This window comes from Camelus ferus, chromosome 25 (assembly GCF_009834535.1).
Source record: "Camelus ferus isolate YT-003-E chromosome 25, BCGSAC_Cfer_1.0, whole genome shotgun sequence".
Lineage (NCBI taxonomy): Eukaryota > Metazoa > Chordata > Mammalia > Artiodactyla > Camelidae > Camelus > Camelus ferus.
In genome coordinates, this window is record NC_045720.1 from 1,344,899 (window position 1) to 1,372,811 (window position 27,913).

The window sequence follows — 27,913 nt, forward strand, 5'->3', positions numbered from 1 at the left end:
CAGACACACACACTCAATCATGTTATTGTATAATGTGCTGTTGAATTTGGTTTGTTAATATTTTATTTTATTTAGGATTGTTGCACTGATGCCCCCAAATGCTAAAATTTCCTTTTCAGTATCATCGTCAGGTTTAGCTACCAGTGTTATGCTTGCTTTGTAAAAGGAACTTGGAAATTTTGCTTCTTGGGTCAAATTTGGTAAACTATGTTCTCACTAGTAATACTCCATTGCACCTAAAGCTTCAAACCCACCCGACAGAGGTGTGCAGTGACTCTCTTGTGATAGTTCAGGCAACTCTTCTTAAGCACGCCTTACACATTTAATAAAAAGCACCCTTTGTAAGTGGACAGTTTGATGAGTTCGGAAATGTTTACACTTACGGGACCACATGACACTCAGCACGCAGAGAGCTTGCCTCGGCCCACGGACCGCCTGCTCCGGCCCTGCATGGCCCCCAGGACTCTGCTTGTGCTGTTTACATGCCATTTTGCTAGAATTTTGTGTGAAAGGAGGATAAGCACCGCGTGGCCCCTTCACCCACTCTGGTGGTTTATTCGTATTTCCTCTTTATTCTGATTTTCAGTCTCACCAATGTCACATTTAGTCCGTTGGCTTTGTGGATCTTGTCTATTTTATTTTGGTTTCCTGTTTCACTGAATCACACTTTTGGTCTATTTTTGGTTTCTTTTGGCTTAATTTGTTGTTCTTTCTCCAGGTTCTAGATTTAAACACATGGTTTATTGAGGCTTCAGCCCCTTTTCTTTGGTAATGTGAAGTTGTAATGCATCCATTTTCCTGACGGTGCCTTTTTTTTTTAAACAAAAGTTTGCCCTGATTTTTATCACTGTTCAGTTCAAGGAATTAAAAAAAATCCCTACTATAATTCCTTCTTCAACAGATGAGCGAATCGAAGCATAACAATCGAATTTCCAAATATTCGGGATTTAAAAGTTTATCTTCTTTGTTATAAATGTGTAATTTAAGTGGGTATGGTCAGAGGACATGGCCCGTGGGGTAATTTATTTGTTAAATGATAAAAATCTGGACATTTGGAACAAAATGAGCATACTGGATTGCTGCGTTCAAGGCTGAGCAGAATGCTGGGGGTGCGGGTCCTCCCAGCAGGTGGGAGAGGCTGGGGGAACAGAACCTGGGGGAAAACACAGGTTGTTGGGACTTTGCTGCATGTGAAGTTAACATGTGACCTGCCTCACGACTCTACTATGGACGTGGCCAACTTGGAACGTGGCGTGTTTGGGTATCTTTTTAGGGTGAGGGGAACGGACGCAGCATCGGGACGCCCCAGCTGCCGGCCTCCCCCGGGCCCTCACAGTCCCCACACACACTGCCATCCGGCTGCTCTCCAAAGCCTCCTGAGAGCCCCGTCCTCATGCGGGCCCTCTCGGGAGACACAGACACCCAGGCTCCATCAGTGGAAACAGGACAGGAAGAGGACAGGGGGAACCCTGCACACAGGACCAGAACAGAGGCCAACGGATAGAGAATTGATGAATGTTAACTCACCAAATCCGTTTCATAGTTAAAGAGTTAAGGCAGTACAAGTCTGCTGAGAGCTGGCCGGGGGGCTGTAGTCTGGGCTCAGCAGGTGGAGATGATGAAGAAGCAAGAGGGGGTGCAGTCAAACAATGACTTTATTGTCTCCGGAAGGAGTGAAGGTCACCGTACCACCGCAAGACTCTGCCTGGGGCACGGACAGAGGTAGCCAGGACGGTGGTGCTGGAGGGGCCACGGTCACAGAACTGGGCGAGCCAGAGTCAGCGCTGAGCTTCCTCTATCCTGGCTGGGCTCTTTTTACCCCTCACGGGGCCCTGGACAGAACATTCAGGGCAGTGGCTGTTACTCCAAACTGGGAAACACCCATTCTTCCCCACTTGGAGTGGGGCTCCGTTCCCAGGCTGTGTGAGCAAAGGGCCCTGGGGACAGGAGAGGCGGCCAGGTCCAGGGGGAGGTGATAGCCCCTGTGACTACCTCAGAGCGGGGAGTGTCCCACCCAGGGTCTTGAGAGGGATGGCGGCAGGACAGAGGCTGGAGGTGGGAGGACAGGCGGGGCTGCAGGGCTGAGGAGCCAGGGCTCACAGCAGGGCCCGGAGGAGGCCAAGGCCCATCTGGAGCAGAAGCCCCCTCGGAAGGGCCCAGGGACTCTCCTGAGGGGTGGGTGCCCCGTTGCAGAGGGACCCCAAGCAGCACTGCCTGATGATTTGGCCCAATAGCCCGGGGCCTGACAGCCATTCAAACTTCATGTTGGTGTTGGGACACCTGGGAGCACAGCGCTTGCTGAGCAAAATCTTCACCCCTAATCCTGCAGAAAAGAGGAGACAAGCGTCCATGAAGGAGGACGAGGCATGGGTCCAGGGTAGGGGTGGGGTGGTGGCTGGGGTGTGCTCTCCACATGGGCAGGGAAGGCCAGAACCAAACCTGAGTCAGAGAACTTCTGGTCCTGGAAGGTCTACCAGATACCTTCTCCTGATCCTTCCCAGTCTAGGCCCTGCACAGCAGTGGGAGCACAGCTGCTCAAGGTCACCTTCAATGTCACAGCTAAGATGGGGTGACCAAGGTCGGGACTCTTCCCTGAAGCCACACATGGCCTGAACCCTTGGGCAGCCCAGGGGCCTGGGATGGGGTGAAGCGGAGCAGAGAGGACACGGATGGTGAGCACAGGGGGCCCGCTGCACCAGGCCTGGGCTCCCCGACTCCATTTGTGTAGAGATGTGCGGGGGACCTCTGAAGGGACCATCGCTGCAGGAGAAAGGGCGGTCTTGGGGGGAGCCCACCTTCCCTGTGCTGTGCTGCTTGTTTTTGTGTCGCTCTGTCTGTTGTCTGTATCATATTTGGCGCCGCCAGGGACTCACTCAGGGTGAAGATCACCGCGTTGGAGACGCAGACCCGGTCCGTGGAGGCACATGCGGTGGGTGTGCAAAACGCCTGGCTGGGGACTTTGAAGCACTGGTAGCAGCTCAGGTTCTCACCTATGGGGCAGCACCAGGCCGTGCTGGAGCCGGCTGCGCGCAAAGGGCCCCCGCGGGAAATACGCCCCTGCCCCGGAGACCAGCGGCCATCCTTACCTGGCCCTGTGGGGCTGCCAGCACACTCTGCAGACATCAGCAGAGCCCACAGGACTAGAACGAGTGCCCCCATAACGCTAGACGTCTCAGCCTGGGTTGGGAGAGGTGGAGCAGAGGAGGCTTTGCCCAGAGCACCCTGAGCTCCCCCATCCCTACCCTATCCTCCTAGCCCGACCCCTCCTCCTGCACCCTCCCTCCCACGGCTGTGCAGCAGGGAGCCAAGGGAGGGCCCAGACGTGGGCACCTATCAGCCCCTGCTCAGCAGCTCCTGCTCTGGGGAGGGCCTCCTGGGTTCCACGCTGGAGCAGAAGGGGGGGAGGTTGGGAGGGCGTCTCCCCTGTGGGTTCTTCCCCCTGGGCCAGCTTCAGCCCCAGCACTGGCTCTGATGCCTCCTTCTCTTCCTGTGACAAATCCCGGAACAAGGCCTGGCTCACACCTTGGGGACCTCGGAGCACACTGGGTCCCGGCCTCACAGGCTCACGGAGGACCGAGACTTCCAGTGGACGTGGTGGGAAGTGGTGCGGTGTTGAAGGGGGAGAGAGGAGGGCTTCCGGGGGAGGAGGGATCACTGGAGCTGAAGAACAGTGGCAGCTGAGCGATCAGCGATGCACTGCAGAGCTGTCCAGAGGGAAAGCGGCAGGAGCCAGGCACAGAGCAGGAACCCAGGAAATTGTCAAGGGGTAAACAGGGGAGGGAGGGGAGAAGGAGGAAGGGGAGGAGGGAGTAGGGATAGGAGAAAGAAGGGGAGTGGGGGAAAGGAGCGGAAGAGGGATGGGGAGGCAGGAGAAGAGGGAGGTGAAGGAGGGGAGGAGGAGGGGAAGCCCGAGGGAACAAACACCCGCAGCTGCGCCCCACAGCTCGGAAAGGTCTGGGGTCCCCATGCAGCAGACCCGAAAGGAAAGCAGACTGTCTGCCCCTTCTCTCCAGTTTCTGACAATACTGCCAAGTGGCAGTGAGTGGACAGTGAGCTTAGGATCACACCAGTGGCAGAGGGGCCCCAGGTCCTGCAAGTTCCTCCCAGGACCCCTTGGACGTCGTCCACACCAGTGGGGAGGGTGGCTGGTGTGCCCAACAAAGCTGTTTACAGCGGGCCTCCCAGGAAGTCCCTCTGTTACCAAGGATGGGACAGGACCCCGGGTGGGCAGGCCAGGCGCTGGGGAGTAGGAAGGCGGCGCTGGGAGTCCTGTTGTCTTGGCTGTCTGTTTTGTGGATGTTTTGCAGTTCTGACAAACCCTGTGCTTCCAGCGGCACCTGGGTGCCCCGACCCGGACGCTGCTCCGGCCCTGGAGCGCTTCAGGTCAGCTTCGAGATGCCGGCCAGCTGTGCTGCACCTGAGTTGCTGCCAGTCGCCACGTCAAAACTCAGACGGAACCTGAGCAGGAAGCTTCGCAGCTCGCTGTGCTCTGGGGCCTCTCTTCCCGGCTTGGAAACAGCTGAAAATCCCTGCTACACCCACCCTCCAGTGCTGAGAGTGACGCTGACGGTGGCCTTGGCCCACCGCTGCCTCAGATCCCTTACCTGGTTCCTGCCCCAGCACCTCAGAGTCCCCTCAAACTTCCCCCCTCCCTCAGGTTCTGAAAAATCAAGGGGTGGAGTTGAGTTGTGGGCTCCTGGTTAGAGACTAGGCTCTCCGCCGACCTCCTGGGGAAAGGAAGTGCTTCCCACAGCCGCCAGGATTCACACCCTCTGTGCTCTTAGCACACCTGCTGGCGTGGCCCAGGCGCCCTCTTGCCTCCTGACGAGCGGGAGGAGGAGCCGAGCGCAGGGCGGAGCGGAGCTGGGGGAGGAGCCGAGCGGGGGGGGTGGAGGTGGAGGAGCCGAGCGGGGGTGGGTGAGGAGGGGGTGGGAGGAGCCGAGCGGGGGTTGGGGAGAGCCGAGCGGAGGGAGGAGCCGAGCGGGGGGATGGAGCCGAGCGGGGGGGGGGGAGGAGCGAGCGGGGGGTGGGGAGGAGCCGAGCAGGGGGGGGAGGGCCGGCGAGGGAGGAGCCGAGCGGGGAGGGAGGGGGGGTGGGGAGGAGCCGACGGAGGGGGAGAGGAGCAGAGCGGGGGGAGGAACGGCGGGGGGAGAGAGCTCGAGGTGGGGAGTTGCGAGGGGGGGTGGGGTGGAGCCGAGCGGACCGAGGGGGGGAGGATCCAGCGGGGGGATGGGGGGGGTAGGAGGGCCGACTAGGGTGGTGCGGGGTGGGGAGGAGCCGACTGGGGGGTGGTGGAGCCGACTGAGCCGAGCGGGGGTAGAAGGTGGGAAGACCCTTCCCCTGACTTCGCACTTTTCCACACACGACTCCTGGGTCCGAAAAATGCAGGAGGAGCCTCATCAGTGAGCAGACCCCCACGACCCTCAGGCACATGGACCCACGGAGATGCAACAGGGGAGTGGGGGCAGTCGCGTCTCCTCCGGCTTTGGCTCCCGCTTTTGCTGCCACAGAGTAGTCAGCGAAGGCACTGGTGCCTCCACGTGGCTCTTGCTTTAATCTGCTCCTCGGACCCCACAGCTCAGCGTAGCGCTAACGCAGGTGTAGGGGTCGGATGGATGCGGCTTCACGCCTCTGCGCACAAAGGTCGGCTCCCATCCGGCATCCCACAGCTTTTGAAATGTCCTGGCATCCCTGTGCCTCAGTGTAGTGTCCGGAGTTAAAGCCGTGGGCACTTCCGAGGAAGTGCGAGGTCACCACCTGTAAGCTTGTGTTACAGCGAGGTCCTTTCTCCTGGGGCCCAGGGTTCCAGTCTGAAAACTGGCTGAGGTCCCAAAACTGGGCAAGGGATTGTGACTTTTTATTGGGGAGATGGCACTCAGCCTCCCATTTTCCATCCTGACGCAAACTGGATGGGTCTCTGGCTGTTGCCCATTGGTTTTGCCCTCAGGGACACGGGGCTCTACCTGGTCTCCACAGCCCTTCTGCAGGCTCCTGGAACTTGCTCCCTGGTACTGCAGGCGGACGTGACAATTACGATGTAATAGCCCAGGTTGTGGAGCCAAGCCATCTGGGAGCCAGTTCTGCACAGTGGGCTCTGAGTGGAGCAGTCACGGGGGGGGGGGGTGCTGGGGGCTCCGCGCTAGCCCGGGAGCATAGCCTCCCCTGCAAGGCCGACTGCTGGTGCTGAACAACCCACCGGCCTGGCTCCACCCCTTCTGAGGCCAGCCAGCTACTTGGTGAGGCTGATAATTTTGTGCCATTTCCACACTGCAGGGTGCAACTGTCCCTCCTGCTGGGATGGTTACCTAGCCGAGGCACAAGTTTGCTCAAGCTTTTGCCCCCAGTGCCTCAACCTGCACCACTACCTGAGAACCCACAGAGCGGATTCCTCCCCGAGACCTTGTAGGACATCCCCTCAGACAGAAGGGTGCTTTACATCAACAGGTTTACGGCTCCGAGGCTGCTGAAGTGAAGTTCCCAAATGTACATGATTTAAAACGGAGGAAATTTCTGGTCTCCCAGTTCTGGAGGCTGGCAGAGCTGTGCTCACTCCGAGGGCTTAGGGGAAGACCCTCGCTTGTCTCTTCCAGCTCCAGGTGGTGGCCAGCAATCCTTGGCCTTCCTTGGTTTGTGGCCATGTAACTGCAGTCCCTGCCTTCCTCTTTGCTCTGTGTGTGTCTGTATGGCCCAGTTCCCCTCTTCCTATAACGACACCAGTCACGGTGGGCATGGGGCTCACCCGAATCCAGCACGACCTCATAATTACTTGATTAAATCAACAAGACCCTATTTCCACAAGAAGTCCCATCCACAGGTTCTGGGGGTTAGGACTTGAGCATATCTTTTTGGGGGGGCAATTCCACCCAGTGCAAGAAGAATGGTTGGGGCCCAGGCTTTCCACTGTGTACCACATGGTTCAGAAGCTGTGGCTTGTGGAACACTAGCATGGGCCCTCAAAGACAAAGCCCAGGAAGTATCGTTAGCCATTTGGTTTTAACCAAAGAATGGAAAATTGATTTAACTTTAGAAAACCAGTCAATGAAACTCACCAGATTCAAAGACAAAAAAAGGGGAAAAGATGTATTCATCTCAATAGAGACAGAAGAGCTGTTGGAAAAAATTTGACTCAATGGTGATAAAACTCCCTTAGCAAATTAGTATTAGAAAGGAAATCCCCCACCCTGATAAAGGCAAGCCATGAAAACCCCACAGCTAAGAGCATATTTAAAGGTGAAGGGCCACCGGCTCTCATTGTTTCTGTTCCCTTTACTGGGAGATTTGGCCAGGCAAATAGGCAAGAAAAGAGATCAAAGGTGTTCAGGTTGGAAAGCAAGAAGTAAAACTGTATTTGCAAAGGCATGATTGTCTGTGTAGAAAACTGTAAGGAATATTCATACAGGGGACGAAGACACACAGAAGACAAGATTAATACAAGAAACCTGATTGTATGTCTGGTCCAGAAGCAAATAATTCAGAATTGAAATCTGAAGTTCAGTGAGACTTGCCACTGAGAGTGCGGTCCACTAAAGGGGAAGTGAGCAAGTCGGGCTTCATTAAAATGAAACCCTTTTGCTCTGAGAACACCCACATGAAGGGGATGAAAGATGACGTATAGACTGGAAGGAAATGTTTGCAAACATTTGTTGCAAAAAAAATGTTCCAAACACATGCCTGACAAGGGCTTAGTACCAAGAATACGCAAGGAACTCTCAAAACGCGACAGTACAAACAATCTCATTAAAAAACAGGAAAAGGGTGTTTTACTGAGACGATACACGACGGCAAATACACATGTGAGACACGTTCAGCACTGCTGCCAGGGGGATGTGAACCCAAACCACAACGAACTGTCACTACACACCTGTCAGAACAGCTAAAATCAAAATTAAGGAGAAGAGCAAATGCCAGTAAGGACGCGGGGACACTGGGCCACTTGAGGGGACGTAAAATGGTACAGCCACCCTGGAAAATAATTTGGAAGTTTTCTTGTAAAACTGAACATGCAGCTGCCACCTGATCCAGCCATTGTACTGTTGGATGTTTATCCCAGAGCAGTTAATAATGTTCGTACAACACCTGTGCATGAATGCTTATAGCAGCTTTATTGGTACCACCCAAGAACTGGGACAGCCCAGACATCCTTCAACAGCTGAATGGTTAAGCAAACAGTAGCCCATCCACGGCACGGAACACTCCTCAGTGTCAAAAGGACCAAACTATTGATGCACACAACCTGGATGGGTGTCCAGTAGGGACTGAGCTGAGTAAAAGAAACCACCAAAAGGAAATAGACTGTATGATTCTACTTTCATAACATTTTTGAAACGGCAACATTTTAGAAATAGAGAGCAGATTAGTGGTTGCCAGACGTTCGGGATGGAGTGGAGTGAGAGGAAGGGAGGTTATAAAACGTCAGCAGGAGGGACCCTAGGGATGACGGAGGGGTTTAGCACGTGGACCACCTGGAGGATGCAGGAACCCACACGGCTGATAAAACCATGTAGGTCTGAACACTCTCAGAAGGGTATGCAGCGGGAGAATGAGTGTGACTGCTGAATTGTATCAACAGTATAATATATTGCTATTACACTATAGTTTTGTGATGTTATACTATAGTTTTGCAAATGTTACCATTAGTAGATACTGGGTAAGGTGTACACAGATCTGTTATTAAAGCTCCATGTGAAACCACCATTATCTCAATAAAATTTTTTAAAATCAAGTTACAAAAAATTTAATGGCATTTAGAGTATCTTCAAAAACATGGCATACTTAGAAATAAATTTGACAAAATATGTGCCAAAGGAGTTGAAAAAATTTACATATATTAAAATAGTACATACACTTTCACAAAAAGAAAACAAACAACCTCATAATAAATGGGCCAAAGGTTTGAGTAGACTCTTCACCAAAGAGAAATTCACACGGCAATGAGCACATGGAAGGATGTTCAGCATGTTTAGGAAGATGTAAATCAGAATCTTGCTGAGATACCGTGCCACACGGAGGAGAATGGCTGGAATCAGACAGTACTAGCGAGGGTGGGGGGCCCTGCAGTCTCCCCCATCGCCGGCACAGATGCAGCCACTTGGCAAAAGTGTTTGGCGGTTTCTAATTAAGTTAAACATACTCTTACCTCATGACCGGGCAAGCCCAGTCCTAGGTTTTTTCCCAAAGAAATGAAGATGGACGTTCAGACTGTGCGCACATTTTCAGAGCTCTTCGTTTCCAAGTCTGAGTGCCCACGGAGAGCTCGTGCCTCGGCCGAGTGGAGGTTAGCCACAGGCACACATGCGGCAGCACGGGGGAGCCCCAGGGGCATCAGCTGAATTGGGAGGGCTACAGAAAAAGGCACACGTGCTTGGCCCCACGGGGCTGGGCTGATGGCGGGAACTGGCTGCAGGAGGGTGCCAGGGACTTCTCTGGGGTGACAAACTGTTCCATATGCTGATTGTGGTGGTGGGTACAAGTGCATGACTGCCTGTATTTGTCAGAACTCATGAAACTATATTTAGAAATTGGTAAATTTTATTTTTACAAATCATACCTCAAACAGCTGACTTTAAAGAAACTTTCCACAAAGGAAAACTCCAGATTTAGATGCTCTCACTGCTTAACTCCTCCAAACACACAGGAGAAAGACAGTATCAGTCCTCCAGAAACTCCTTTAGAGGAAAGAAAGGGGTGACACTTCCTTGTTAATTTTAAGAGGCTAGCATAATCTTGATTTTTTTAAATAAAAATGGATAAGGATTTACCAAAAAAAAAAAAAAAAAAAAAGCCAGAGCAATAGCCCATGAAAATTGATGAAAACATATCCTAAATGTAATACAGAAAATAATCAGTGGCCTATAAAAAAGAAAACATACTGTATAATCTAGTAGGTACAGAAAATCATTTGATAAATTCAACACGCTTTATGATAACTCAGCAAACGAGGAATAGAAGGTATCTTTCTGACCTCATAAAGGTCACTACCAACCCAGCTCTCACGTTCATCGTATTTGTGGTGAACTACTGAGCACTTTCCTCCTGTCACCACCACCTCTCGTCACTCTGCCCTGGATAAAAGGAACAGGAACAGCAGCAACAAGGGGACTATCATTGACGATGAGGAATCGACTGCATCATTTGGACATCGCATGATTTTGAATTTAGAATGTAATGTACAGAGCAAATATTGGAATTAATACAGGAGTTTAGAAGGGTCACTGGCTATAAGAGCTATACATAAACACCAACTGGATTTCTATATAATAGCAATAATAAATTTAGAATCTTAAAGTTTAAAAAACCCACTGAATTCTCGACTGCCCTAGGATAACTTCAGCTCCTGTATCCAACTCTCTTTACTGTTTCTAGAAGAAAAGGCATTCAGATCAACAGAGAGAGGGAACAGGACCTCACCTGCCCCATGCCCTCAGCATGCGCAAGAGATGGAGAGACCACAGGTGTCATTTACCTTCATGTAGAGAGACGAATGCAAACTTCTGGCAGAGGTATCTTTGGACCTAGGGCACCTGCTGGGCAGAGTTGGTGTCGCTGGAGGGAAACGGGAGGAAATGGGAGAAAGGAACTTAGGGCCTGAGTGCGATAGGGCTCGGACAAAAGCCACCCTCAGAAACAGAAGGTTCGGCTCCCCGTGCGGGGATGCTGGGGGCCAGACTGGGAGCTGCTGATCAGCCGCCTGGCTCTCGGCGACGTACCTGAGAGGACGTGGGGACGCAGGGTTAGTCCGAGATGATTCCCTTCTCCGGTGGCCAACCAGGAGGAGGGCCGACACCCCAGGAGGCTTGGTGACAAATGGAAAGAAGGAAGGAAGAAGGGGGAAACTAAGTACTGTAGCAACAAAGGAGCCTCCTAATGTTGCAGGGTACCCACCCTTCCCACCGCCGCCGCCGCCGCCGGCGGCATCGGCGGACCTCGGCCGCCAGGAGCAGCTGCCCTTCACCGCGCAGCCGGAAGAGGGCGGCCGCGGCCCGGCGTCCGGGAGGCGGCGCTGCGGGCCCACCCGCGGGAAGACACCGCGGGAGAAGTAAAAGGGGAGGAAAACCTTTTTCCTGACAAATGTCCCGGAAAACCAGCCAGGAAGCAGAAGAATCCGTCATACCCGAATTAAAACATTTGAAAATATGAACACCTTGCTCCAGAAATTCAGAACCTCAAAACAAATAGGCGATCAAAGTGAAGACATGAAATGAGAAATTTCCTCATGAGAGTGAGGACGGAAATGGAGGAAAACTTAAGGACCCGCTTGGAAGTAAAGACTGACTTACAAAGTTCCAAGGGAGCAGGCTGTGAAATTGCAGGTCGGAAACTGTGGCAGAAGCATGGGATGGGAAGGCAGGCAAGCAAGAGGACAAAATGACCCAAATCTGCACTAAAAGGGCTCACCCATTCCTGGGAAAATGACCCAGAATGGTGACCTCTAAGACTACGCCTGTACAAATTCTGAAAGATACAGAAACCACCCTTATTGCCTACAATCCACAAAACCTATGTTAGGAAAACAGCAGACTGATGTCAGACTTCTCAAAGTGCCCTTTAAGCAAGACACAGTGAAGCAGAAATGACTTTAAAGAGACAAACTCAAGAAAATAACGTTCCGTATAGTCAAGACTATAATCAAGCATCAATGCTTTAGAAAACAATTTTAAACCTCTAACCTTTGGTTTCAGTAAAAAGGGAAAAAAAAGTGACAATATGATACTGGAAAAACATGGGCCATGTGGGGCGAGGGGACAGCCGTATTCCAGGTCTTGGTTGAGCCCCTGGGACGTGTCCCGCTAAGCGTGGGTCCCTGGCTTCACGCAGGAAAGAACTGAAGAGCGAGCCACAGCTGAGTACAGGTAGGTTTATTTAGAGAGACACATACTCCACAGACAGAGTGCAGGCTGTTTCAGAAGGGCAGAGAAAGGCCATGAGGTGTAGGGGTTGGGTGCTCAGTTTAAAGCAAAAGCAGAGGGGGGAGGGTATAGCTCAGTGGCAGAGCGCACGCCTAGCATGCACGTGGACCGAGTGTGGCCCTTCTCACTCAAGCCAGAGCGGCCAAGAAGCGCGGTGTTGCTAGCTTTTATGGGCCTGGTAACTTCATATGCTAATAAGTAGGAGGGTTATTCCAGCTACTTTGGGGAAGGGACAGGGATTCTCAGGAATTGGACCACCACCCACCCTCTTTTATGGTCGGCCTTAAAACTGCCTCGGCACGCGTGGGAGGGCCATTCAGCAGCCATTGTATTTCAATGAGCGTATACTGACGCTCAAGGTCTCCTGGGAGTTGAATCTTCCCCCATGTTGGTGCTAATTGCTGTGTCATTCTTTTAATGGTCATGCCCTGCCCCCTTCCCTCCTGTCTCAAATACTTGAATCAAACCCCTAAATCAAAGAAACTGGAGGAAAAAACACAAAGTGAACAGAAGGAAGCACAGGGAAGAAAATCAGAGAAAGCCCCGCCCTGCTCTGTCCCCAGATGTTAAATTAGAGGGAAGAGGGCAGACCGGGCGGCGGGCAGCCTCAGGGTTCCCATCAGCCTGGGGCCGCATGTGGGCGCCCAGGCAAGAGCACCTTGCCGGCTAACTCAGAGTCCCCAGGTCCTGTCCCAGCAGCCCTGCCCCTAGAGCACCCCTTATCCCCTACTCTTCACCCAGACCTTAAATGCAGTCCCTCCCAGGACTCCATTGTGTCACTCAGATTTCTCCAGGAGGCTGTCCTCCCAGAATGCACCCTCTGAAGTTATGACCCCTCTGCCCAAGGAGTCCCAGAAAGCATCCTTGGGTGGGGCTCAGAGAGGGGAGGTCCAGCTGGGCTGTGGCTCAGCCACCAGCTCTGGGAATGGTCTCATCCCCCTCCCCCCCAAATCCAGGGGAGCCAGGCAGGGGAAGCAAAGGAACTCTGCAAGCTGAGGCAGGACAAACCCAGGCCGGGCCACGGCTACCTGGCATCCATGGTCATGGGATAGATAGCCTTTGAGTGAGGGGCGGAGGTCAGCAGGCTGGGGCCCTGCTAATCACAGGACTGGCAGGAGCAGGGCAATGCAGGAAATGCTAAGGACTGGGGAGGAGGGGGTGGAGAGCCCCCCCTGGGCTGGGCTGTGGGCACCACAGATGGAGCCTAGACACTGGGCAAGACCTTCTTCCTCCCGGAGCAGCCTGGGAGGGGCAGGCGTGGGGGCTGGGGCCAGACACTACAGAGCTGAATTTGGCTACAGAGAAGTGGCAGGCATCAGTCGGGTCCCTGTGCACTGAGACCAGGGAGTCTGGTCTCCTGCCCTAAGTGTGCCCAGGCTGGACAGCACCACTGCAGCCTGGCCAGATGCCAGGGGGAGGGAGAGCCTAGGGCAGGGCCCTAGAAATGCTTTCCTTTCCCCTCCTCCTCCCCTTCCTCCTCTTCTTTCTCGACCCCTCCCTCCCTACCTGCCCTCCTCCCTGTGGTAGGAAATGGAAACTCAGAGCCCTGGGCTCCTCCTCCAACCCCTCCCCCTCCCAGCCCAACCCAGCCTCCTCCCACCCCAGGGAGGGGCAACAGGAACTGAGAGGACCACCAGCCACCCCCAGGAGGTCTAGCTGCCTTGGAATCAGCCCTCCAGGGATTTTGCCCTCCTACCCGGGGCAGAGGAAACGCTGGGCCCCGAGGGTCACAGACCCAGTAGGCAAGTGGCTTCAACCCTCTAAGCTCTGGTTTCCATTTCTCAAAACTAGAGGTAATCACGCCCCCTCTCAGTGTAGTTGTCAGAAGAGTAATAACAGATTAATGTCACCTGGAAAGCAGTAGGTGCCCAGAGATGGACTCCAAGGTTGGGATCAGCAGAAGAGATCACCCACACAGACGTCCCGCCACCACCTCCTGCCCTGTGGCTCCCAGCGTCCCCAGAGCCAGATGCTAACTCCTGACCACGATGGCCAAGTCTCCTGCTACATCTTCCTCTGCACACCTGGTTCCAGCTCTGCCCAGCCTGGCTGGTCTCAGTCCTTCTAGCAAAGTCGCTTCGATTTATTTTGAGTGAACACAGTGAATGCAGTCTATGTGGGAACTGTCGATAAAAAGCCAAATATGAAACCAAATCAACAAACAAACATTGCACAATGAGAACGGTGAGTTTGCTTTTTCCGGGGACCTTACTGAGACCACAGCCTAGCAGACAGCCTCTCCGTAACACTGAAGAACTGCTCCAAAGAGGTAGCGGAGGAGCCAGGATATATATGACGTTTTTGGCTGGAAAATGCAGGTAGTCAAGCATGTATCTTGGTAAAAGATGACTGCTAGTCACAAAAACCACATCTCATGATTTGAGTGCTTCCAGTTTATGGGAAGATGCAAGAATGGGGCAGTGTCAATGAAATTTTCCTTAGATGTGCTTCTTAAACTTCTAGAGGCCTACATCCAACACAGAGTGCTTCATCCAACTCTCTGCTCTGGACTTGCCTTCAGGGTGCACTGCAGGTGGGCGGCACCTTAATCCTTGTGGAGCTGAACTGTGAGAAACATTCCTTTTACAGGACTCAGAACTCCATGGAGAACCAGCATTCCTGAGGCCCAGTCGGATCTCCCTCCCATTGAATTTTTTCTTGCTTGGGTTTTTAATGTTGGTCTGACTCAGTGAACCATGACACTTTCACTACCCCGGGAGTCTCCACCAGACTGCTCTGGCGTGCTTCTGGATCCTTCCGCAAGATGTTGGCTGGGCCTGATGCTCAGCCTCACCCCTCCCTCCGTAGGGTCCTGACTTCCTCCCAGAAGCAGGCTGACCTCTCTCCTGGTTCCCCTGTCCAGTCCTGTTCTGAGGATGAACTTCCCCAGTGACCCCGCCCGGCCGAGGGCAGCTGGCTGTGGACTTTCCCCCACTGCCTTCAAGTGGGCCTCAATGTGGGGCCCTATCACAAGGACCCCAGACCCCCTCCCCCCAGGCTCTGGGTCTCTGCTGCTGCCTTCCCTACATTAGGATCCTGCTGGGAGGGGCAGTCCCAGGCAGGTGGGCCACAGGCAGTCACACCCAGAGCAAGAAGGGGTGGGAACATCTGTGTTTATTTGAGGCACCAAAGCAGCAGGGGGTTCCAGTGGGGTGGGAGCTGCAGCTGGATTTGGGGGTAGGAGCAGATTCCTGGGTCAGCAGCCTAGACGTGGGATCAGTGGAAGCCCTGTGCCCTAAAAGGCTGCCCTCGAAGTGATGAAATAAGGGGTGTACAGATGCCAGGGCAAAGGGGCTTGGGGACCCTGATGCTTACTCCCACGCCCCCTGCCATGCCTGGCAGGGTGCACTGACCACACACCCATCCACACAGCACATCTTCTGTACCTGGGGGTGGAACAGGGCCTGGACAGGGCAGGCCTGGGGCTTAGGTGCCCCTCCCAGTGTGTCCCCAGGACTTGGTTCTGACTCTGGAACCCTCAGGCTCCGTTCCCAGGTTCCCCCAGGAAGGCTGACCCGGAAGGGTGGGCAGCTGGCAGGTGTAGGTACAGGGGCAGGCCTGCCTGTGGGGACCCAGAGCCAGGGGGAGGGGGTGACAGGCAGGGTGAGAAGTCAGAGGAGGTGGCTTCAAGATCCCCAGTGGTCCAGGAAGGGCTGCGCTTTCCTTCCTTCCTGAGCTTCGGGGGTCTGGGCTGGGCACAGGGTCCTGGCAATCAGGGGCCAAGCCGCAGCAGGGCGGACAGCAGGCTGAGCAGGAGCCCGAGGCCCAGCACGTGGGTGCTGGCCCGCAGCCCGCCGTCGGCTGCACTGATGTTGCACAGGAAGCTCTGGCAGCAGTGGGTGCCCACGGACGCCACTCCAAGATTGACGCTCGGGCCGGGACAGATCGGGGAGCAGCCCTTGTTCAGGGTGTAGCCAAAGTCCACCACGTTCCCTGCACAAGAAGACCAGGTTGTGAGTGGAGGGGCAGAGGGGACAGAGCCGGGGCCGGGGGGCCTGGCTGCCCGTGCTCACCGATGCCAGCGGATGCAGATATGGTCACGCAGTAGTTGTCGGAGTCGGAGCAGACGGTGGGCTTCAGGCAGTACCAGTTGCTGTTCTTATTCGTGCAGGAGAAGCACACCAGGGAGCGGGCTGCGCGAGGAGGGCGCCCGTCTCACGCAGGGGAGTCTTCCCGCAGCCCTCCCAGCCCTGGCCCAGAGGCTCGTGGGCGCCCGGCCTTTGCAGGCGTTCACTGAGCAGCCGCGGTACGCCAGGCCCGGGCTGGGGACCAGGAAGCACAGTGACACCAGACCCTGGCCCCCCGGAGGGACTCCAGTGGGAGCAGGGGTGGGGTGGAATGACCGCTGCTCTAGGGGAGAGGGGCCTTTTAGGTGGCACAGGGCAGGTGACACAAGCACCCAACTGAAGGGCCCCTGGGCACTGCAAGGGAGAGAAGAGGGACAGGGAGTCCAGGAGGAGGGCACAGCCTGCCCAGAGGCCGGGGGCCCCAGGGCATCTCACCTCGCTCCACACCCAGGAGGGCAGCCAGCAGCACCGGCAGGAAGACCTTCATTTTGGTGCGGGCAGGCGTCTGGGGCCTCACGAAGCCAAAGAAGTCAGCCCTGCTCTGAAAAGACCGTTGGTTGGTGGGTGAGGCTTGCCACCCTCCCTGTGCTGAGCCCTGGGGCTGGGGCAGCGCCTCACTCTTCCAAATGGGCCAGAGCCACTGGCCTTGGCGTTCCGTTTGTAGATGGGGCAGCAGCTGCGGGGCCAGAGTACAGAGGGTCTTTCTGCTCCGTTCTCCATTCCTAGCCTACTCCTTGCTCAGTGCAGACTCCCTCTGGCTGAGACCCTTCCCCAAGCTTGTGGCAAAAGTGGTTGGCAGAGGGGACACTAGAGGCCAGATGGGGGCACTCATTAAGGTTCTCGGAATCACACAGGAAGGGAGGCCAAGGGAGTGGCACCTGCCAGCAGTCCTGGCAGGGGTGGGATGGGGGGGCGGGTTATGAGACCGGCTGGGACCTGGGATTCTCTCCCGCGGTGCTTGCAGCTGGACAAATGTCTCCTTGAGCAACAAGGAAGAAGGAAACAAGTCTTAAGTGACTGAAAATAACTGCGCCTAGGCGTAGTTGGGACAATAGGGTGCAAAAAGCCACAAACTATATTTTTGAGGTACTGGGAGCAAAAGCAGGTGCTGATGCATGCACGATTCCTGCGCAGGGGGCTGGACAGACGAGCTAAGCTGCCTGACCCACGGATCCATCCCCATGGTCACCCCATTTAAGCCCCAATCAGCTACTCTTGGGGAGCGGGCAAGGGCACCCATTTCTTGCTTTTGCTCCCTTGTGCTGCAGCGCGAGCCCTCATGAAGCCTTGCCTGGAAGTCTCGTCTGGCCTCTGATTAAAGAGTCCAAGGGCCTGGGTTGGTAACAGGCGGATGGCAACCAGTAATGACAGTAGCTGACCTGCATCCAGAACTTTCCATGGGCCAGCTCTGTGCCTGACGTGGCGACCGAGCGGGGCTGGGGGCATGAGGCATGTCTAGCTGAGCACCCTCATGGGCAGCTTCTGTGCTGGGGGGTGGGGGTGATGGGTTCTCCCATTCAGTGTTATTTCGCACTGAAGGCAATGACTCCATTCGTATCTGCTAGTCCCCCCGCTGTGTGGCTGGGGGGAGGCTCCAGGAGACCCAGCAGTGTGCTACCATCACACCAGAGGCAACAGGCACATGCTGGGCTGGGTGGGTGTGAGTCCGTGGGGGCTACCGCACACCAGGACCCTCCCTTGGGCAGAGGCCCTGGGCAGGGGGTGGAGAAAGCACTTTGAATGTGACCAGCTGAGGTTCTGGTTCTGTTTTGCAGGAGGCATGGTGTGGGAGGAGCATCTGGTGCTTTCTGCTGGGGATAGCCGTGGGCGAGGGAAGGGCATTTAGGGCCCCGGGATGCTGGTCTGGAAGGAGAAGCCAGGGAGAGGACAGATTTTGCGAGGGGCTGGCGGAGGTCCTGAGAATGGGCCCCTGGTCTCCTGCCCAGCCCTGGGCCCGGGCTGATGTCTTGGGGTTGGGAGCAGGAGCTGAAGATGTTCAAGAACAGTGCCAAGCTGGGCCTGTTCCCCGGGAACAAGTGATTCAGGGAGGAAGGGAACTCTGTTTCCTCCTCCGTAAAGTGAGGTTTGGGTAGGAGGAGCTCTGAGCTGTCCTGAAGGAAGCTCTGGAATGTGCAGGCATGGTCACGGCCAGCATCCCCACAGGCTGCTGCCAGGTACCCCACCAAGTGGGCCCCACTGGGCTGAGTCCAGACACTGGCCCCAGTGGATCCACATCAGCAGGGTCAGGCAGAGGGAGCCCTGGGGGAGCCAGCAGGGCCATCTGGGATGCAAACGGAGCACTCCACCCCAGGCTCACAGGGCTGATTGCTGGGAAAGCCGGGCATTCAGTGACTGGGCCAGCAGGAGAGGAAGGAGCCTGTCCTGGATCCCCGGGATGGCAAGGGACCAGATGGCCCAGCACCGGGGCCTGGGCTCCTAGGCACCTCAAACTTGCATAATCTATGCTAAACAAGGTGCTCTCACCTGTTCCCGGGCGGGCTCCTGTCCCCATCGTAATCCACCAGGGCGCTTAATTCTTTCCTTCCTGCCGGTCCATCAAGATCCCAGCCCCCTCCTCAAGTCAGGAAGGTTGCCCCTTCCCAGTCCCCACGTGAGAGGTCACGGGAAACCTAGAGTTGGGCGATGGGCCCCCAGCAGCGGCGCAGCTCTGGGCTACCCAGCCAGGGAAGGCGCCTGGCTGCAGTCTCCGCCCGCTCCGGCCCCAGATCTTTGGAAATACTGGGGAGGGCTGGGAGGCTAGGGGACCGGGAGTGGAGGCCAGGCGCCCTGGGGCCGGGCCTGCTCGCAACTCTGACCCCTCCCCCAGCCTCCCGCAGGCCTCTCCTGCCTCCCTGGCGCCCCCTTGCTCGCTCCCCCTCCTGCCTGGGGCCTCGTCCCCGAGTCCGCGTCTGCCCGGCCCGCGCCCCAACTCACCGCCGGCGGACGCAGGTGTCCGGCCTGGCCGCGCTGCTCAGCCTGTGCCCGAGCCCGATCCCGCGGAAGCCCGCATCCAGGCCGGCGAGGCGGCGCGCGAGAGCGGGGGGCGCGCGGGGGGCGGGGCTTGAAGCCCAGGCCCCGCCCCCCGGCCCTGCATCCTCGCGCAGAGCCCACAGCTGCTGGCCCGCGGTCCGCCCCGGCAGCCGGTCCGTCCGGTCCCCCGCGGCGCAGACGTCGCGGGACAGCCCGTCGAGGCTGAGCAGGGGTGCGGGAAGCGCTCCTCGGGGCCCGGAGGCCCACAGGTGGCCAGACACGTTAGGGGCAGAGCATAGGGGCGGGGATGCGTCCGTGGGGGCCGAGGGGGCAGTACCAGGAACCCCGTCAGCAGCGTGCGGTAGGGCAGCGAGGAGGCGGAGAAGGTGCCCTGACCCGGCCGCGCCTAGGGTCGGGCTGCTAGCCTTCCCGTGGGTGGGGGAGGGGTGGTGACGGGTCGAGTGTCCGGAGGTTGGAGGAGGGGGCTTCTGGGCGGTGGAGCACAGTACCGTCCAGCAGCAGATCTGGGCCGCAGGAGCGGCGGCCTTGGCGGGCTCGGGACCCTGCCTCCTCTGGGAGCAGGAAGGCCTTCAGTGTGGCTCCCCCGACCTGGGCCAAGATCCTCTGCCCAGGAGGACTCAAGAACTTCCTGGGTGCTCCCCGGCCCTCCAGCCCAGTCTGCAGGCAGCGAGGTGGTCTCACAAAACCAGCCTGGCCTGACCGTTCCAGTGCGGGACCTAGAGGCTTCTGTTGGAGTGAAGCTGGCCATCCTTAGGCAGTGAGTTTCCTGTGCTCCGTCTCCAGGTGCCCGTTAGTTGCCTTTCCTTCAACCAGTGTTCACAGAGCACCCACTGTGCAGCCCTGGTCCTGCATCCTCCACCCCGGCTGTGAGCCAGACTCCAGCCGGTCAGGGTGGCCTGCAGCACCCTAGGCCCTGCTCCTGCTTCTGCTTCAGCCCTCCCGCGCAGCCTGCGGGAGCTGGAGGTGCTAAGGCCTGCGGGTGGGCGCGGGCTGCCAGGCAGAGGGCTCTCCCTGTCCCTGTCACCTCCTCTTCCTGCAGAGCCTTCTTGGCCCCTGATTGCTCTCTGGAGAGTCACACTTTTTTTCACAAATATTTCATGACACATTTCCTGTTGGAACTGTTTGTTGCACCTGATCTTTTCTTGAAGACTTTCTGGGTGACATTTGCGGTGGCAGTGGGGGAGGGCCCCTGAAGTGGTTTCTTAACCATACACGGGGGGGGGGGGGCGGCGACAGGGAGGGGCCGAGGCAGGATGGCAGGGTGGGAAGAGGGACCCCTATAAGAGGGTAGGGGTACACTAGGCACCCTGTGAGTGTGGGTGATTGTGTGATTGTCTGGTGAGCGCGTGTGTGGGTTCAGAGCTCTAGGGTCAGGGTCAGCTTCTCGTATGGTCCTCTGTTAACATCTAGATGACAGGAGAGAGGAATTGATCAACTTGGGGAGGCTTCGCAGGCTTTTTCCTTGGAGGATGAAGGTGGGGCTCTGTGTCATGAGATGTCCCAGCTCAGGTATGATGACATCCTCTGGTTTCATGGCTCTGGAGTGATGGCTGTCCCTCCACTGTCCCCAGGGACATGCAATAGACTGTGGCCTTTCTGGGTGTCACCTCTAGGGGTCAGGGACTGCGGCTGGTAGGGCTGCCTCACCTCCACACCTCCCCCTAAAACATAATATGCAAACCATGCTGGGAGGCTGGCTGGCTCCCTTGAGCTGGAAGCCTGCTCTCAACGTTCAGTCCAGCTGAACTTGTCTGAGAGGTGGGGCTTGTGGCCAGGTTAGCCTGCTGCACTCAGAAGGCCGCACCCTTGAACCCACGGCAGTCCCGGGAGGTGTGACGTCAGGGTCTATATCCAGGCGCCCTATCCAGGGGCTTGGCATAGCTGGGGTTACCAGCCAGAGGCGTTCCTGGGGACCAAAGTGATGCCAGGGGGCTTCCCTAATAGGCCCACCCACCCGTGGCAGGCCCACTCAGACTCCCTCCTTCAACTGCGGGCTCTGGGAACTGGCTTCTCATCCACCGGACGCCCACTCGAATGGCTAGGTGTGTGTCTGCCTGCTCTCAGGCCTAGTCATTCTGCGGATACCTCTGTTCCAGGCAGTTGAAAGAGATTCCTGTAACTAAGCCTCCCTAAGCTGGAAAGGCAGATCTGAACTCGCCAGGTATCATCTCGGGCCACCTGGGGCTTGCACACAATCCTTCCAGGGCAAACATGACGTAGGAACGCCAGTAGGGGAAATCCGGTTACCTGGATCTCCCTGGCTGGATGCCATGTGGTGACAGTAGCCATTCAGAGTGTGCCTGGGGCAGGAGCCAGTCGTCACCACCCAGAGTTCTGTGGCCACTGTGAGTTGTCTTCTCTCTGAGGCATCTCAGACACCAGAAGGTGGGTAGGGGTTTCTGGGTGAAGTTGGCTCAGAACTGGAACTTTCCATCTCCTCTGAGCACAGAACCGCCCACCTCACAGGATCTCAGGGGACTGGGCAGGCAATGACCTGGAGCACAGGTACTCTGGCTTCATCCCAGGGGGGAACGGGAGGACCCACTGGATGCTCTGACCAAGATGGGCATCTCAGCCAACCACCCTGCTCCCTGCTCTTTTACTGATCTTCCCTGCCTTGAGGTTGGGTTTGGTTTGGCATGGCCCCTCAGTGTCCAGTGCTTTTAGTCTTTTCTCATCTGGGCCAGGTCCTGTCTTGAGCAAATGCCATCTAAGGACTTCTTGTCCCCAAGAATGATCTTTCCCAGGCAGAATGCCATCTCCCTAGGCCATCCAGAAGGCGGCCAGCCCCTGGTGATCTGTCTGGACTTCTGGGTTCTGACATTTCAGGGTTCTGACCAGGAGGAATTTTACATAAATCTGCTAGCATCCATGCACCTGGCTTTCTGGTGTGGTCACACCAGCACTGACCAGGCCCCTGCCCAAGCACACCCCTGGCGGGGCTGGGCAGGTTGGGAAGGCCACAGGCTCCATCCCCACTGTCAGAGGGCCCAGCTGGAGTGAGGCCCCTGCGGCAGGGGCACGTGGGGGCTCATGGGGAGCCCCTCCAAGTTCTGGTGCCTCTCCCAGCATTTCCCTGGTCTTCGGGGTCCATCTGTGCACCCCACCCCCCCCATGTTGCCTTCCACCCTCTTCATTAGCCGCTTGAAAAGCTCTAGGCTTCCCAAGTTTTTGGGGCTTTGCAAACTAACTGATTTCCAGGGCTGCTGCTTTCCCCTTGCCCCACCCTGTCCCAGCACAGAATGCTTTTTGCTTTTCAGCACCAGTTGGCCTTGGGCAGCCCCTGTCCTGAGGATGGCCCAGTGGGTAGAGGTGGGTGCAGCGTGGCCCCTCACTGGTCTGCTTGCTCCCGGGTCCCCACGCTATCCTGGCTGGTCCAGGAAACCCTGGAATGATCCCGCTCTGGCCCCTGAATCCCTATCCTCCCTTTAGAAGTCAGGAGCCTCCCTCCTGCTTGCCCCTCCCCTCTCCTGGCTGCCCGGAAGGAGGTCAAGGCACCCACTGGGCCTGTAGCGCCCTCTGGTGCCAGATGCTGGTGCCCACAACCCTGCAAGGATGACTTAGTGAGCCAGGGAGTGAAGTGGTGGCCGAGGACAGAGGACAGAGACCCAGATCCTCCAGCATGGAGATCGAGTGGTGTCTGTGCTGGTGACCCAGCCCTCCCACCCTCAGTCACATACTTACTCCTCAAGGGTTTGTTCTGGCAGCCCCTCTCTGGACCCAGAATGATGGAAGACCTGTACAGGCATCAGGTGAAGGAAGCTTTCCATCTTCATAGGTGCCATGGGAGTGGGAAAGCCCGGTGGGAGAGTAGGGGGAGGGAAGCTCCCTGGGCAGAGGTGGAGGGTGGCAGGTCCCCTCGCCTCCCCCAGGGTGTGTGTAAATCTCTATCCCAGCTGAACCCCTACTCATGCTTCCTGGGGAACTTTCTCCTGGCAGAGACTTCTGAGGTTTGGGTGACGCGCACTTTGAATTCTGGCCATTCACGTTGGCTGCTGGCTGGCCCCTGCTGCTGTCCCAGGTCTGGACAAGGAGCCGGCGTGGCCCCGCCCGGGCGAGGCAGCATTGTTCGAGCTCGGAGGCTGGAGCCGCCGCCCTCTCATCTGCAGAGGGTCGGGGCTGAATGGCGCCGAGTGGAAATAGCGGCTGGGGGTACAGATGGGGTGGGCCATTGTCGCTCTCTGGCATCCTGGTTTCAGCCTACGAGGGAGGGGCATCCATCCGCGCCGGGTGTCAGCGTTATCTGCCTGTGCACAGTGCTCAGGCTCGGCCGGCGATTGCAGCCCGGCCCGCGGCGGCGCCTCTGGAGGCGGAACGCGTCCCTGTCCCCGGTGCTCGCTGGGGCCGGGCTGGCACGCGGCCGAGCGCACAGGTCTGGGCGCCACCCGCCGCCCCCGCCGCCTTCACCGGGTCCGGCTCCTTCAGTTTCCGTCCCCGCCCCTCCGCCTCCTCGCTCGCCCTCCCGTGGCTGGAGTCTGGAGTGCATCCTGCGCTGGCTCCGAGGCCGCGGTGAGTCCAACTGCACTCCATTCTCTTTTCTCCTGGACATTCGGTGGATTCACTTCCGTGGTCCCAGGGACAGGCCGGCTTCATCCCTTCCCTGCCGCTGCTTTTATCTCAGAGGCCTCCAGGCCATCCCTGCCCTGCGCACTGGTCAGGCCCCCTGTGGGTCCCCCCAGCTTGAGTCTTGCGGCTCCACTCTCACAAGCATATCTACTTTAAGCTCCATGAGGGGCCCTGGCGGCGGGAAGAGCCCCCCCTCCACCACCACCACCACGGGGAAGCACTGCTGTCCTGCTGAGGAGCGGCCCTGAATGTCCAGGGTGGGGCTGGCGCCAGGACCTGGGGGCTTTCCCTGCAACTCTGCTGGCGGGCACCATGGTCCGGGCTCTGAGCTCCTCCAATAGAGCAGCCGACCTGGCCCTGTGCCACCCGAGAGGCAGCTGTCAGCCACCTGTGGCCACTGGAGGCTGGACGTGCTTCTCACACAGACGACTGCTTCACCAGCCTGGCTCCAGACCCAGACATCAGCACAGTTCCCAAAAGTCTCAACCTGGCCAGTGGGTCGCTCATCAGAGGAGGCTCCCTTTGGGCTGAGGTGGCCCTGCTCAAGCCCCTGTCCGCGCCCTGTCACTGTCCCAGCTGGCTCTTTAGGGGAGATCCAAACATGAGCCTCTGCGGCTGCCACACTGAGCCAGCGAAAGGGACGGGCAGCGGGATTCAGAGACTCTTCTCTTGTCTCTTGCTGCCATGCCGAGACCTTTTGCAGGCCAGCTTATTGTAAAACTTCTACTGGAAAATGCAGAAATGCCACCCCTCAGCATCCCACCTGGGAAAGGAGAAAGTCTCCTCCTCATTCGAACTGCCCCTCTGCAACAGTGGCCAGGGAGGCGGCGGAGGTCGGAGGGCTCTGCCGCAGATCCTCTTGTTCTGGGTGGGCGGGGGGTTCTCCTCCCCTACCAGTTCCCCGGCCCCCTGACCTGCTTCACTGGGGCCAAAGGAGCAACCATCTTGGCGTCCTCACCTTTCCTCTGCTGTCCTGGCTAGGCCAGGGCCAAGGTGGGGCTGCACTCTGGGGAGAGGGAAACCGGAGGGCCCCCCAACCGTGCTCTGGAGGGATGCCCAACCATGCAACTCCCCTGAGCACACAGCCGCACACGTGCCACCACCAGCACTGTGCACGTGACAGCAACAGCAAACAGAACGCACGTGCACACACACCACCAGGCCACATACGCACAAGCGCATGCCCACAGGACACGTACACACATCGCATCAGGCGCGCGCGCACACGCACACGTGCCCAGACAGGTGGGGCAAAGCCAAATGAGTGGCACCTGCTGAGAACGGGGCTAGTTACGATGAACTGGGGTCTTAGAAGGAGGTGGAGTGAAAGCCTAGAAGGCACGTCATGAGTAGCCAGGGCCTCTGGAGGGGGATGTCCCAGGGTGAGGAGACAAGGGGACAGGACGGAGGTGCAGTGACGTCCGGTGCTGAACTGGGCTCTGGACTCAAGACAGGACCATGTGTGGATCCCCGAGGGCCTGGCGCTGGGTCTGGGCTCCTAGTTTTGGCTGCAGGGCTACGGTTATGTAAGAAGTCAACACTTGGGGAAACTGAAGGACGGGTCTCTAGAAAACTCTGGATTATTTTTGAAACTTCTTTGTCAGTGTGAACTGATTTAAAAATCAAAAGCTAAAAATGTTTTGAGAGCAGCAGGGAGTGGGCTTGTCGGGAGCTGTGTGACTTGGGGATTTTCCTTGGAGGCCCGGCGGGGGAGCCAAGGCCTGCTGGTCGGAGGATGAAGGATGAAGGCTGTCGGGACGGGGCTGGGGCATCCCGGAGAGAACATTTCAGGGGGGTCAGAACTCAGGCCGAGAATGGAAAACTTAGAGGTTTTAAGAAGACATGGAAGAATGTCTATTCATGTGTTAACAGAAGACGTTTTTAAATAATGTATTTAAGAAAATGAACGGTGAAAAAGATTTACCTGATACCATGCTGCGACAGCCAAAAAGAAAAGACAGACTGAAAGAAGATACTTTCAAATAATTAGTATCCACTCGTCCGTATGTATTACAGACTACAGATTCACAAGGTAAAGAAAGTTCTTTTACAACTTATTATTAAGAGCAGACCAATAGTCCAAAAAAGTAATTTTCTCAACAGAGAGAAAACTAAACTCTAGTTTGGCATTAGTGTACTATTGCCACTAAAGTTCATTTTTAAGATGTTATAAATAAACTCATCCAGCCTTAGCTACTTTTGACCATGTAGCAGAAGATCCCTTTTGTTCTATACCGAAAATTTTGTCTAGTATTGTCTCGTAACAGTCTGTTCAAATTCACTTCTAGTTAAAAGAAACCTTAAATCTCTTTCTGATTCCTTTCCTACAGACCTCCAGTGTCCGACCCTCACCCAGGTTTTGTCCCGCACTTCCCTCCGCAGTCTGCAGCCACCAGGCGTTTCGCTGCAGGACGGGTCATTTGCCTTCTCTCACTTTCCTGTGTGCTTTTCCTTAGCACAGTGCATCCTGCTGGCTGTGTGCATGTTGTACACAGAATTGTTTCCTTTAGCTTTATTGTTTCTGGTCATTTCATTTATATATACTGATCATAATTTTTAACCTGGTAATTTTTATTTTACAGAAAAAGCCAGGGAGTAGTCAGCTGTGAGTGGTCTGTCTTCACCGCCATTCTGTAGCAGGCTCACACGTTTTATGGATATACCATCTCACAGTTTTTATCAGTCTATGCTTCCTCATAGCACAATTTTTCAGTGAAGCAAAAAAATGCTTATTAACAGAATAAAATATATTTAGATCTCCTGTAATATTTAAAAATAAGGAGCCAAAGTATAGAAAGTAAACTTATGCTTAGTCATTCATGTTTGAGTAGTTTCTTACCTAGAAATGATCTGGATATTTAATGATTATCTATCACTTAATTTAGCATAAATCTTAAATTACAAAGTGCCAAAACGATTTTGGAAACTTTTAAAGACATACTATCAAACATAACTGTTGAAAAGTCCATTCATAAAACTTTTATTTCATTTACATCAACTTAATACAAATATGATTGGATTAGTCAAGAAAATTTCATAAGATGTTGAACTAAGCTAGCTGTCATCTCAAGTTATCTTTCTGTTAGCTGTTTTTATAGCATGTTAGGCAAGTACAAAAAATCACAAAAGCAGAAAAAATTTAATGTAAAATGCATGGATATTTTGTTTGTTTTTCATGCAGTCCAATTTTAGTGCATTGTCACCTGTACATTTGTCCTTAGGCTAAATTTATATTTTTATAATCTTAAACATCTAGTAGCTATAACATTAGCTTATTTCACTAGTAAATCCAAATAGAATAAAAATGTATACTCATGTTATACTTAATGCTGATAATTCAGAAGACAGAGCTGTTTTTATTAAACCAACAATATTAAACTGGTTGTTATTTACCAAAGATTTACCCGTATCACATGAACTTGAACAGTATTTGGGTTAGTTTCTGTATTTGTGAGAGATTTAGGAATATTTCATTTATGGAAGTACTTATTTATGTCTAAGTCCATTAGAATAGAATGAGCTTTATGGGACTGATAAATTAGTTTGATAATATCACCTCGAGGTGGGAAAATATCGAATGTAGATCGCATAGTACATACACATACAGAAGCGTGCAGGAAGACACAAGTGGAGACTTAGCCGCGAGTCAGGCATCAACAGTGATGCAGACTGCACTCGCTTATAAAAAGACTTGGTTCTTGACTTTGCCCCACTTTCTATTTTTATCTGAATTGTGCTTCTGGTGGGTGAGGCAATTTGAGGCCACCTGCTCCATGTGAAGGTTAGAGCTTCCCCCCATTGCCGGGGAAGGGACTTTCACAATTTCCTTTTGCTGTGATGTGCAGTTCCTGTGGGGACTGTGGACTAAATTTTGATTGAGGTGCTGAGGGGATGCCATCTGTGTGTCCCCAAAGCGCATCTGAGGGAGAAAGCACTCAGTCTGTTTCCATTTAGCCTCCTCAACCTCAAGGGGCTGCTTTTAGGGTCCCTGGTCCCTGGAGAGCCCCCAGTGGAGGCAGGCAGCCTAAAATCTGAGTGAATATAGGGAGCTGAGGGCCAGAGTGGGAAGGGAAGGAGCCAACAGATGACCAGAGAGATGGAGGAGTTGGGGGCTTGAAGAGTCAAGGAGCCTGGAGGGAAGATTGGAAGTGGTAAAAAGGAAGGTGGAATGGAGGTGATGGCCAGAGCAAAGGCTTAGATCAGCCAGTTTGGGAGATCTCAAGTTTCCCAAAGAAGCCATTGAAGTTCCAAACTATCCTTAGTGAAATCAGAGATTAAAAAAAAAAAAAAAAAAAAAAAAAAAAAAAAAAAAAGAAAGAAAGAAAGAAAAAGAAAGAAAAAGAAAGAAAAGAAAAATGGGGGGAAGGGTGTAGCTCAATGGTA

General features: G+C 55.2%; 3 protein-coding genes across 5 annotated transcripts; 1 reads left to right on the forward strand and 2 right to left on the reverse strand.

Moving 5' to 3' along the window:
- Positions 1-1,650: 1,650 nt before the first annotated feature.
- Positions 1,651-4,821, reverse strand: LY6L (lymphocyte antigen 6 family member L). Its single transcript, XM_032467877.1, has 4 exons — positions 4,790-4,821; positions 3,087-3,177; positions 2,796-2,990; positions 1,651-2,323 (listed from the first exon to the last, which is right to left on the reverse strand). Exons 2-4 carry the CDS (start codon positions 3,157-3,159, stop codon positions 2,097-2,099), a joined length of 495 nt encoding a protein of 164 aa, XP_032323768.1. The 5' UTR covers positions 3,160-3,177; positions 4,790-4,821; the 3' UTR covers positions 1,651-2,096.
- Positions 4,822-15,002: 10,181 nt separating this feature from the next.
- LY6E (lymphocyte antigen 6 family member E) lies at positions 15,003-19,059 on the reverse strand. Of its 3 annotated transcripts, none has more exons than XM_032467743.1 (4): positions 18,908-19,059; positions 16,409-16,509; positions 15,920-16,039; positions 15,003-15,839 (listed from the first exon to the last, which is right to left on the reverse strand). In XM_032467743.1, exons 2-4 carry the CDS (start codon positions 16,458-16,460, stop codon positions 15,619-15,621), a joined length of 393 nt encoding a protein of 130 aa, XP_032323634.1. In that variant the 5' UTR covers positions 16,461-16,509; positions 18,908-19,059; the 3' UTR covers positions 15,003-15,618. The 3 variants fall into 3 exon arrangements, with proteins under 3 accessions (XP_032323634.1, XP_032323635.1, XP_032323636.1); XM_032467744.1 differs by having other exon boundaries at positions 16,409-16,514; positions 18,908-19,039; XM_032467745.1 differs by lacking the exon at positions 18,908-19,059 and adding an exon at positions 18,458-18,666 and having other exon boundaries at positions 16,409-16,514.
- A 2,497-nt stretch (positions 19,060-21,556) lies between these two features.
- Positions 21,557-27,903, forward strand: LOC116659780. The gene is made up of 2 exons (XM_032467742.1): positions 21,557-25,562; positions 25,861-27,903. Exon 1 carries the CDS (start codon positions 22,690-22,692, stop codon positions 23,776-23,778), a length of 1,089 nt encoding a protein of 362 aa, XP_032323633.1. The 5' UTR covers positions 21,557-22,689; the 3' UTR covers positions 23,779-25,562; positions 25,861-27,903.
- Positions 27,904-27,913: the final 10 nt, after the last annotated feature.

Coding starts and splice junctions, on each gene's coding strand:
- LY6L (XM_032467877.1), bottom strand. CDS start 3,159: ATGGGGGCACTCGTTCTAGTCCTGTGGGCTCTGCTGATGTCTGCAGAG. Junction 2,991..3,086: donor TGGCAGCCCCACAGGGCCAG/GTAAGGATGGCC, acceptor GCTGCCCCATAG/GTGAGAACCTGAGCTGCTAC. Junction 2,324..2,795: donor AGCAGCACAGCACAGGGAAG/GTGGGCTCCCCC, acceptor TCTTTTCTGCAG/GATTAGGGGTGAAGATTTTG.
- LY6E (XM_032467743.1), bottom strand. CDS start 16,460: ATGAAGGTCTTCCTGCCGGTGCTGCTGGCTGCCCTCCTGGGTGTGGAG. Junction 16,040..16,408: donor CCTCCTGGGTGTGGAGCGAG/GTGAGATGCCCT, acceptor CTCCTCGCGCAG/CCCGCTCCCTGGTGTGCTTC. Junction 15,840..15,919: donor ATCTGCATCCGCTGGCATCG/GTGAGCACGGGC, acceptor CTTCTTGTGCAG/GGAACGTGGTGGACTTTGGC.
- LOC116659780 (XM_032467742.1), top strand. CDS start 22,690: ATGATGGAAGACCTGTACAGGCATCAGGTGAAGGAAGCTTTCCATCTT.